The sequence below is a fragment of the Elaeis guineensis genome, chromosome 10 (assembly GCF_000442705.2).
Source record: "Elaeis guineensis isolate ETL-2024a chromosome 10, EG11, whole genome shotgun sequence".
NCBI lineage: Eukaryota > Viridiplantae > Streptophyta > Magnoliopsida > Arecales > Arecaceae > Elaeis > Elaeis guineensis.
The window spans coordinates 40093355-40103973 of record NC_026002.2 but is presented as its reverse complement, the minus strand read 5'-3'; the positions used below and the strand labels follow the sequence as shown (position 1 = coordinate 40103973).

The following is a 10619-nucleotide window of genomic DNA, read 5'->3' as shown; positions in this document are numbered from 1 at the left end:
TAAAAAAAAAATAAATCTTCATAAATCATAAAAAAAATAAATAAATCAAATCAAATCAGACCATTTAAATCATATTGATTTAATTTGATTTTAATCTTCTATTGATCCGATTTAATTTCTAAAAATACTAAACCATTTAGGATTGGTTTGACTTAAGTTTGAGCAGAAACCGATACAAATCTGACCATACTCACCCCCCTCTCTCTCTCTCTCTCTCTCTCTCTCTCTATATATATATATATATATATATATAAAAGAAACCACCATGAGAGTTGAATAATGGATCTATATATAAGCATCCAAGCTTTTAACTTATTGTAATTCATCTGAGGCAGATAATTCATATGTACGCCTATATGTTTTATTGGGTATAGAACTTAATATGCTTGAAATCAAAAAGATCTGTTAACATATTCTAGTTTAAAAGATGCAGTGAAATGTTGGTATGCAACTAATATTTCTCTTGCTAATCTCCAGCTTCAAATGGAATTTCTAATCCGGAGAAGTCCTCAGTCCTCAACCAATCTCGACAAAATTTTGCTTAAAAAAAATGCTTCGAGTTCCGAATACTGCATCATGAATGCCATCCATTTGTATGGGTATGGAGAACCAGTTTGCCACAGTTAACATGGTTCTATCTTGCAATACAGCCGATGGGACACTCTTCTTCAGGCAGTGGCCACTTGAGCCGATACCAGTTAGTCTCTTCCAATCTGTCTGCAGAGAATAAAACTGATATCAGTTTGAAAAACACGGTCCCGTACACTTTGTTTGAAAAATTCCAATCCAGGGCAAAGTTCAAGACAATGTCTTTGACCAATTTGAAAATAAATATTGTTGCTTCTATCAGTTAATCTGCTGGATACAAAAATAGTTCGATCTAATGGCCAAATTATACAAGATTTGCCTGTAAATTATTTGGGTACAAAAGAGTACATTTTCATATGATCCTATTTCTGGGCCCCAAACCACAGAGCACTTGCCAAAAAGACAGCATGCCTGCCTATCTAGGTCACTAGCATACAGAAGTTTGCATTAAATGTGTCTCACCAGCTAAACAGATATGGCTTTAGAATTTCTGAGCAACGGTTCAAATTTGCATCACTCCTCCATCTGCGCATCGTGGCCTTATAGCCAATTTGGAGCATGAGCTTTATCTGAGATCATATTTGAGACTTGACCATCCGTAACCTTGGATAAAGAACGGTACTGAAGTTTGACACTCTCCGCATTATCCAATGTCTTCACCACATACCTGTTTATGATGGAACCATGGATGATATCAGATCCACAAGACTGCATATATTGCTACTTCCATGAGAAATGCGTTCTCCTAACAGAACCTTGCATGCAATTATGGTACCAATTGATGCCACTAGTGCAATAGATCAACCTAAGTACAGAGCCTCTTACCAAGCATAGAGTAACTGAAATTGCAGTACTTTCAATAGCTACTAAATAAACCAATAAACATATTTTGTTCTTGCTCTTTGAATTTGAAAACAATTTAAAGTAATTAAGATCACAATTAAGTTCAATATGTCACTTCAATGGGGTAATTGCTGATTATGTAAATTTTAAGTAAATTATGTCCAAGTGCTTTGAATGAATCCTTGTGGTTCATTGATTCATAATGCATGGTAAATTGGAATCAGTTGGAACCATTGTGTTTGATTCTAATTTAGAAATTAAATATGAGAGCATTTGCATCAGGATACCAAAAGAAGAGCAATCACCAAATTCTCCCTTGATCCACATATCTGTTCTTAGGTAAATCAAGATTTGACCAACATTGGTATTTGGTCCATCGCCCTGGATAGGAGAAGACGTCTGTTGAGTCAACCCAGGCTCCATAACAATTTTGCCAACACGGACTCATCTCAGTAGCAGCCAATCTTAAAAGCAGGTGATCAGATTTGGCCGCATTCCATCAATTTAACAACTTTAGCAGCATTATTACTTTGGTCTAAAGAAGACTCATGTCGAGACAAAATTTGATTGGTTATTGTTAAACCCCTCATGAAAAAAGACTTGTTTCATCACATTTCAAGTGGAAACAGAGAACTAACGGTCTATTGCACATTTCAGCTTGTGCTCATGGGTGGGAGTGTGGGGAATCAAGGAAAATCTTTTATAGATAATATCACATTTTCAATGAAATTTCAAACCATGAGGTGGCCAAACTGACTTCTAGCAACCACCCTATATCATACCTCAGCAATCCACATTTGTCATGCACCTAATGCATAGACCAGCTTTAAGCAAACTCATCAAGCCATGCAAGCATGCATACATGTGTGTGCATGAGCATGCATGCATATTGCATATGTATATACATGTGTATGTTTGCAATATAAAGAAAATATTGGGAAAAAAAAATTAACTCGGATTCTACTAGGCCTTAGCTTATCCATATTTCTTCACAAGCAAAACATTGTCCTAGACTCAAAGTAGCAAAGAGACCTGATCCTTATATGCATGCAAATGGTGACCTCAAAGAAAGTAAAAGTTGCAATATATGCATGCAAATGTCTGGCATATTAATTGACATGGTCATGATAAGCATTCCTTTAAAATTGGCAGGAAAAAAACTGACCATCCATTTAAGCACTGTGTTGTCACAACTGCAACACGTCCAACATATCGTTCTGGTGTCCTCTTGTTACCCTAAGAAAGATGGACAATATTTAAAGTATTTGGTGGAAAGGAGTAAAATAAAGCTTAAGACAATTGTTATTTTACCTTGATTATAACCCGATCAGAAACCGAGAACGGAAACTGAACACCTTTACCCCGAGAAAAATCCATGCGAAAAGGATCATCATAACTACATTTGTCCTTCATATGGAAGAGGATAATTTTAGAATGCCACAACATTGGAGAACATCAAAAGCAAAAAAAATAAAAATAAATAAATAAATTTTGCAAAGTGCAACATATTGAAAAGGCATACTTGTTCAAACCTATCTCTTCTTCTTTTGGATGCTTTTGAAGACTGGGACTCTTCTTCCCGGCGGAAAGCCTGAACTGCAGATCGAAGAGCTGAAAAAGTGGAATAAGAAAACAACATAAGATGAAGTTAGTGATAAACTGAAATCACATATTTACTACCAACAAATTCTTTATAAATAGAAAAAACATAAGGACTAGATTAAGGCTGCTGTGTTGCTTCTATGTTTCCTTTTTTACAAAAAAAATTGAATAGCAAATCTATTTCCATTTTATCTTCAGATATCTTACATAGAAAATATGTCTGGTTCTCTTTTTTTTTTTTTTTCTAATAACAGAATCACTGAGGCTGAGATGGTGAAAGGTCACGACAGAAGATGGAAGTACGAAACCGAGCAAGCATCGAGAGGGTAGGGAGTGAGGAAGGGGGCAACCAGGGACAACATGATGAACGCTGCTCAAACGGAAGTGCATTTGACCAGACCGATGGATGCTAGGAATGGACAGATGTCACCACTCTCGAGGGAATGAATGAACAGCCAGATGCTAGTTACGTAAGTATGGATGCTGGGAGCAAATGAACGAATGGACATCAATGGAAGATGGATGCCGGGAACGATCAAACTGATGTCAAGAACGAATCAACGGATGGATGACAATGGAAGATGGACATCTGGAAGACATGAAGAGACAGCTGGACATTGGACCATGCGCCCAAGGGTAGCTTCATCTTGGCCATTTTCCGCTGCTGCTCCACTGCCATTTGCAATCAAAACCCCCACCAACATTGCACCAAGTAGGAGCTTCTCTCCATTTGTCCCACATCTGACTCTGCATGCCATAGCTCCAGTGATCACCTTTGGCGCTCGATCTTCTCCAACCAGCTCCTCCGACACACATAGGTCTCCAAACACTGGTCAAGGAGGAAGAGATGGTCGGATTGAGGAGGACAGTGGCGAGGTGGAAGAGGAAGTCACCAGAGAGGCGGGTGGCAGCAGGGAGGAGGGTGGCGAAGGCCTTAAGTAGGCAGCAGGGCGGCACTGAGATCGCAAGGTCGGGCAAAGGGATGAGAGGAGTGAAAGCCCACTTTAAAAAAAGATGGAGGTGAAAATTTTTCACTTCCACATTTTCCAGAAATATTGAAATTTATTTATTTTTTTAAAAAAAAACAGGGTTACCAAACATATTTTCTACATCGGATTCCATATTTCTATTTTTTTAAAAAAAAGTAAATCAGAAAAAAAAAGATACCAAACAAGGCCTAAGATTTGAGAGTGGACCCAAATCAGGAAAGAGCATCATAGGATTATTACAATGTACATGTTGTTAATAAAGTTATGATGAACATGCTGGCAAGAATGTAATTATGATTAAGTACTATGGACCTTTGTAGACTATAAATTATGAATTTTATAGTCGCAAACAGCACCATATAATCAAAAGTCTTGATTACAATAGATTAAGGTAAATAAAGTTCTATGACTTTTGAGGAATTGGGCATAAAGATTTTAAAAACAAAAATAATTCAGCTACTTACTAATAAACATGGACCAGAGCCCTAAACCCAAGAACATGCAAGACTAATAGTTAAGATATGTAAACCATAACCATGGATTGTCGTACTGCCTGCTACCACTCGATACAGAGAGTGCCATACCATACCGGATGGGAACCAGTACAAAACTCAAGTTTGGATTAGTACAGGCCTTATACTACCCTATTCCACCTCATACTAAGGCGTACCTAGGTGTGTACCAACTCATACCGAGATGTACCAAGATAAAAAGTGAGATAAATAGTTGGAGAGCCGTTGTGATATAGGTTCCATACCATACCACACCAATCATACCATAATACCGAATCGATTAGTTACTAGTATGGTCCTTAGTACCAAAATCATGGACCTTGACCACAACTAATCGGAATTCACATAACTTTAGGCCTTTGAAGTTCACTTTGTTCAAATACTAGCTCTTACTTGCTATGTAAATAATTGATGCAGATATACACATCTAGAAATGAATTGTTATGCATCAAGGTCTGTAACTTTGACGAATTCAAATGCTAAGAGAAGTTGGACTCTAATATATCAATGTAAGTGCACTGATTCCCAAAAAAAATTTCAAAAGAAATCCTTCTTCCTAGCCACTCAGTCAGAACCTAAAATTTAACCATCCAACTTAACTAGTCAATTGGTCTATTACCTTTAAGATCCACAACTTCATCAAAAAGGGGAAGTGATGCTTGGAATGATACCATTCTTCAATATGAAGGCTGTGTTTCATTAGACCATGAATCTTTGTTAGCTTATCATCTGCCATGAAGATAGCTCATTCCAAACAAAAAGTGATGCTTGGAATGATGTCATTTGTAAACACAAAGGATGTGTCTCAATAGGGGGAAATAAACAGCACTGGTGTCCAACATATAGACTTTTCCATGCACATGTCCAGAAGATAGAGTCATCCATGTATCCTACTTAACTTATTACATGACAACTACAGCATTAAAGCTAACAACAATTAGATCATTATGATAAAGTAAAAACTGGAACGAAATAAAGCTTCTATCACTGCAAAAAATAGCATAATTATCAAGCCTTTGTCCAACTGTCTTTGTCAGTATATGCTACTTAATTACAAGCACCAATTGATGCCATACCCAAGTTTGGTTGGACTGAATCTTCTGAAATTGGTTGAGCACATGTGTAACAAGCTTCCTGCATGTATAACACAAGACTTCTTAGTTAGCACCTCCGATTTTTTTCATGCTAGCTTGATCATTCTACTTAATGGTTTAAGCTTTAAAAACTTTTTCTGCAGAATAAGATAATGTTATAAATGTTAATTTATGAGTAGAACTTGTCATGTATTGTATTGTACATATTTTTAGTTATCTTCATTAGCATCAGATGAATGTTTTTATTAAACTTAGGGCATCACTTGTGGGGGGTGTCAAACACATTAAAGTTCTATAGCACAATTTTTTATTACTCAAAAGCAACCCATATGCTTTCACTGCTACATGGTAGAAGCATACTGGCATGATAGATAGCCAGCTATAATATTTCAATCTGGAGCTCAGGTCTAAATGCTGAGAGATAATCCTGCAAGAAATTTTCAACAAGGTCTTGTATCTTGTTACAAATGTAGATCGTATGTTTCATTAAAACTTGTGATATTGGTCCCCAGAAAGATTTCAAGACAGCGAATATAATCACATAGGTTTCTCCATTGCAGCTAGAATTCATTGTAGAAAGCTCAGGCTCGAGAACTTGCACTTATAAACAGCAAATTTGGAAAACAAGCTATTGTATTTATTGCCACAGAAAAGGAAAACAATGACAATCTTCCACAAGAACTTACAAAATAGTTACAATAGGAAAAAAAATGTACAGGGTGTAAATGCCTTCAGAACGCACCATTCTATAAACACGCTGCATTCCACTGCTACCAAAAGAATGTCCGCATGATAATATCATTGCATCATCCATGAGAGCACCTCTTCACATGCAGATTTAGCAAAAGAGTACACGAAACAGTTAGCACTTGATAAAACAAGAACTTCATTTATGAATCCATCTCAAAATAGCCTGCATACATGCATAATTTACTTCAAACTGAATGGTTATTCATTCCAATATTATCATAATTTCTAGATAATGGTACTGATGACTATCACATTTCAGGATGAATGGTGCATGCTGCATTTGCATATAACTAATTCTATAAGTGTAATTATTCCTTTTCGCATCATTTGAGAAGAGAGACATAAAAAAATTGAGATCTTATAAGAATGAATACATACACATGTTTCTTTTTGCAGAGTTTGTGGTGCATGCTGCATTTGGAGAAAACTAGTTCTACACTTGTAAGCATTCCTTTTCACATAGTTTAAGAGACATAAAAGATTTGAACATAAAAGACTCAAGTTGTAAAAGATTTGAGATCTTCAAAGAATGAATATAAAAGTGGAGAATGTAAGATCAAGATGATGAACTCAGAAAGTCCAACCAAAGCAGAAATTTCCAAAGATTCAAAGGATATGAATTTTTTTAACATGGAGAAAGACCTCATTGTATAAAATCATAAACTATAATATAAAATAACATGCAAAATTGCAAAATTAAAGTAATAAATTATCATGGTTCAGTGGTGTAGCCAAGTGAATCCTTAAAATAATCACTATGAAAAAATCTCTATGCGTACTAGAGCTAATGATGGTCAAACAACCAAGCAGAAAAGTATGCATGCATGTGGTGAAGGGCAGGTACAGATGCGCTACCTTAGTAGTTACTTCCTTCATAAGAAGCCAGCACTCTGGCCTTGAAAGGGATATGTAACCTACCCACTTTTTCCCAAGTAAATGTTGCCAATTATTTGATAGCCAGCTAGTGGCATTCTAACAAGTTTACACCCTTGACAAAAAAGATTGGGAAAGAATCCACCAGCTAGCTCCAAACAGATCGAGCAAAGTTCACTGAACTAGGTTTTAACATTTTTCCTAGGAATTGCAATTAATTCCAATTACCTGCAAACTTAGAACAACCAACAAACGCACAGATTCAGCAATACACACAGAATGCTTCCAGGCATTTGGGTACAGAGATCCACCATCCACCTCTCCACTCTTCTTAATAGATCATGTGGAGTTTCTATAATACAACAAGCATCGACAGAGCTCTCATAGAATTATAAAGATAGATCACAAACTCACGTTATTGGATCCGAGAGGTGCATCCTCAAGGACTCCCAGTAACCAGCTGTTGACCCGATCTCCCTTCTACCACTGAACCCACATCCATTCTCTCCTGCAACCTCCTTCTGGGAAGAAGTTGATCCCTCTCCCCCATGTATTGCATGGGTGTAATACGGTTCAGGATCCATGACAGCAATAGCATTCTCGTAGTTATCCATCCGATCCTGCTGGCATTGCTGCTCCCCCAAATTGCCTCTTCCTTCACTCCCATCCTTCTCCACCACTCCTCTCATCAACCCTAAGACAACAATGAACATAAATTCACTAAGAATTATAGCTTAAAGAACCAAAAACAGATAAAAGGATGACTTTTTACCAGAAGACGATTGATGCTCCTGTGATTTTGCGCTGGCGTCCTGAATTTTCTCCGAACTACTCTGTACGCTACCGCTGCTATTGTTGTTAGCCTTGTTATTGCCGTCCTCCACTGACACCAAGCCATCCCCCTCATCGACATCCTCGTCACCGTCGTCGCTGTCATCCTCGCCGTCGTCTTCTTCTTCCCCGTCCGATCCGTCACCACTGGGCGAACCCCCGTCCCTCACGGCACCCCAGGCCTGGTTCGAAAAGAATCGCGGGTCTCGATCACTGGGGAACATCTTATCGCCAACGACGGCGAATCCGGGCGTGGGGGCGCCAAGGGCCGTCGGCTTCCGCGCGCCCGCATGGTCTCCGTCGCCGCGGGAGAAGGGAAAGGCCTCGCCTTGGAACACCATGCGCGAGCCCAACCCGTGCTCCGCTCGCCGGGACTGGACCAAATCCAGCTCCTCCGACGCCATGATCGTCTCCTTAAAACCCTATGCTATACAGTACCTCAATTCCCGTCGGAAAACCACAAAGCGCTCATCTTCAGGGAGCTCTCGACATCAAGAACGAGGGCTTGGTCGATGAATCGAAGAATGGCGGGGGATGAAAGTGGATTTCCCAACGGCGAATCATCTACGATAGCCTTAAGGTCAGGGGGATGGAATGGACCCTAGGATGAAGGCGGGGGGTGGGTGGAGGAGGATTGCAGGTCTCGTCCAACAAGGTTCGCGCATCAGGGGAATTGATCTTGGCTTTTTTGACTTTTTGTCCCTGCAGCATACGGACAGCATGGTGATGACCACATTGGTGCATCTAACTGACGAGTCTCTCCTGGTACGAGTAGCTCAAACCATCCGTACCATCCTCGTAAGATGATTACTGTGGAAACAATGGATCCGCTGTCCAGTTTTTCTCAAATCGCATCGGATTCCAGTATGGACGGCAGATCATACGTCTGCATATAATTTAATTTAATTTTTTATTTTTTGGTAAGAGTCCGCATATAATTTATTGAAAGAATAAATGGTGAAGAAAATAGAACGCAGCGTGGAGACACCGAAAGCACTGGCGTCTGACTTCGCTTGCATCACCTACTTGACTACCCTGGTCCAGCGCGATGGGGGACCACCACAGCCACAGCAATTTTAATCACGACCGCTCCTTCTATGGTGCCCATGAATCCAATTCCGCGGTGCAGGTACAAATAAATAAACTCCCATTTTCCAGTATGCACTCCCTCATTGCCAGTTCTCAGAGCTGGGTGTATTTAGTAAAAATAGGAGTATCCAAATGAATTCGTCGGTTGCCGATTTTTTGTGCTTTTCTGATATTGCACTCCCCTTGTTTCCATTTCGGGGGCAAAAATTATGCTGAAGCGGCGTATATTTAGTTGAAACGGGAGTATCTATACGAAGTTGGCAAGACGTGCCGACTTCAGGATCCCCCTTCCAAGTCCCTGCGATTGTGAGAGCGGCAGAGGGAGAGGTGGCGGGAATGGCTTTCCTACGTCTCGGTTCCACCAGCCTTCGCGCCTCCCCATTTCTCCTCGGAAGCCGTCGCATTTGCCCATGAGGGCTCGGATTCTTCCTGCATGGTACCAGTCGCAGGAGCTTTAATACTTTGTGTTGCTGCTCCTCTCCGACCCGAGAGGTGACGTGGCATGGGCGCCGCAATGAGATGGCTGTCAGGCGGAAGCGGGAGGTGTCCGATCTGGTCCTCGGATACCTACAAGAAGAAATCCGCACATCGGAGGAATCGATGGGAGTGTCTCCAATGGGAGATCCTTCGACGATCAAATCACCCCCCCCCCCCCCCCCTCTTTTTTATTGATCCGGATTCCCCTTTTATGAGGAGAGACCTATCGGGTGTCCGGTCGTCATTCACCGGAGAAGTAGCCGTCAGAAGATTAGAGCAGTGAGTGTCAGTCGGTTCTAATAGGATCAACCATTTGTGAGTGAAAAAAAAACTGCCAACACTATCGTTCATTAGATCGGGATGTTCCACACGTCAGAGATCCTTCAAAGCTTCAGTGAGACTCGATGAGGACTAGGGTGGAGGTCGAGTAAAGTCAGTAGTCGCCCGACGAGGTGGATCTTACCGAGCCATCGATCCTGCTCGAGTGATCGAACTAGGACCGTAGCCTGTGGTGCTGCCAAAGGGATCTTGCGCTACTACACAGGCTGTGCGGTCCAGATGGCTAGGTCGTAGTGCCACATGGTTGCCATATCTTTATTTATTGGACATGTCACCAGGCTGACAAAATATGGCCCAACACTTGCCACCCACTCCTCAGTTCGAGACAACCATACTGGGGAGTAGTTCGTTTGTTGGACCTCGAGATGGCATGTCGTAGCAGAGTCTTGTCGGTGCTAGGCTGGTTCCTTCCACCTCGAATCATGTCGAGATGACCTCAGATCTAGTCAAGTTTTTCTGATGGCTTCTAGATCGTCGGAAGTACTCATGGGCTTCGACTCATTGGCTCTTGAGGGTCTTCCTTTGTGGGTTGCTGTTGCTTCGATTGAGGTCTGCCCGGTCTGATGACTTTTGGAGGGCGAGTCCGAGGAGGGATAAGCTTGGGAAGCTTCGATGGTGGGCCTCATCTTAGT

General features: G+C 40.6%; 1 protein-coding gene across 4 annotated transcripts; it reads right to left on the bottom strand.

The window, feature by feature from the left end:
- Positions 1 to 339: 339 nt before the first annotated feature.
- Positions 340 to 8789, bottom strand: LOC105052298 (U-box domain-containing protein 62). 4 transcript variants are annotated; one of them, XR_833348.4, is made up of 9 exons: positions 8024 to 8785; positions 7666 to 7945; positions 6371 to 6452; positions 5611 to 5668; positions 2954 to 3042; positions 2743 to 2838; positions 2597 to 2667; positions 1051 to 1255; positions 340 to 717 (listed from the first exon to the last, which is right to left on the bottom strand). XR_833348.4 is itself a non-coding variant. In XM_010933066.4 (8 exons), exons 1-8 carry the CDS (start codon positions 8484 to 8486, stop codon positions 1129 to 1131), a joined length of 1266 nt encoding a protein of 421 aa, XP_010931368.1. In that variant the 5' UTR covers positions 8487 to 8785; the 3' UTR covers positions 812 to 1128. The 4 variants fall into 4 exon arrangements, 1 of the variants encoding a protein (XP_010931368.1); XR_012134782.1 differs by having other exon boundaries at positions 340 to 713; XR_833349.4 differs by lacking the exon at positions 340 to 717 and having other exon boundaries at positions 812 to 1255; positions 2964 to 3042; positions 8024 to 8789.
- Between the last annotated feature and the right edge of the window lie 1830 nt (positions 8790 to 10619).

What these genes read in the sequence shown, in the direction of transcription:
- LOC105052298 (XM_010933066.4), bottom strand. Translation starts at nt 8,486, where the DNA reads ATGGCGTCGGAGGAGCTGGATTTGGTCCAGTCCCGGCGAGCGGAGCAC. An exon ending in TGCAGCGTGTTTATAGAATG is followed by an intron (nt 5,669 to 6,370) that starts GTGCGTTCTGAA and finishes TTATACATGCAG; the next exon opens with GAAGCTTGTTACACATGTGC. An exon ending in ACACAGTGCTTAAATGGATG is followed by an intron (nt 1,256 to 2,596) that starts GTCAGTTTTTTT and finishes CATCATAAACAG; the next exon opens with GTATGTGGTGAAGACATTGG.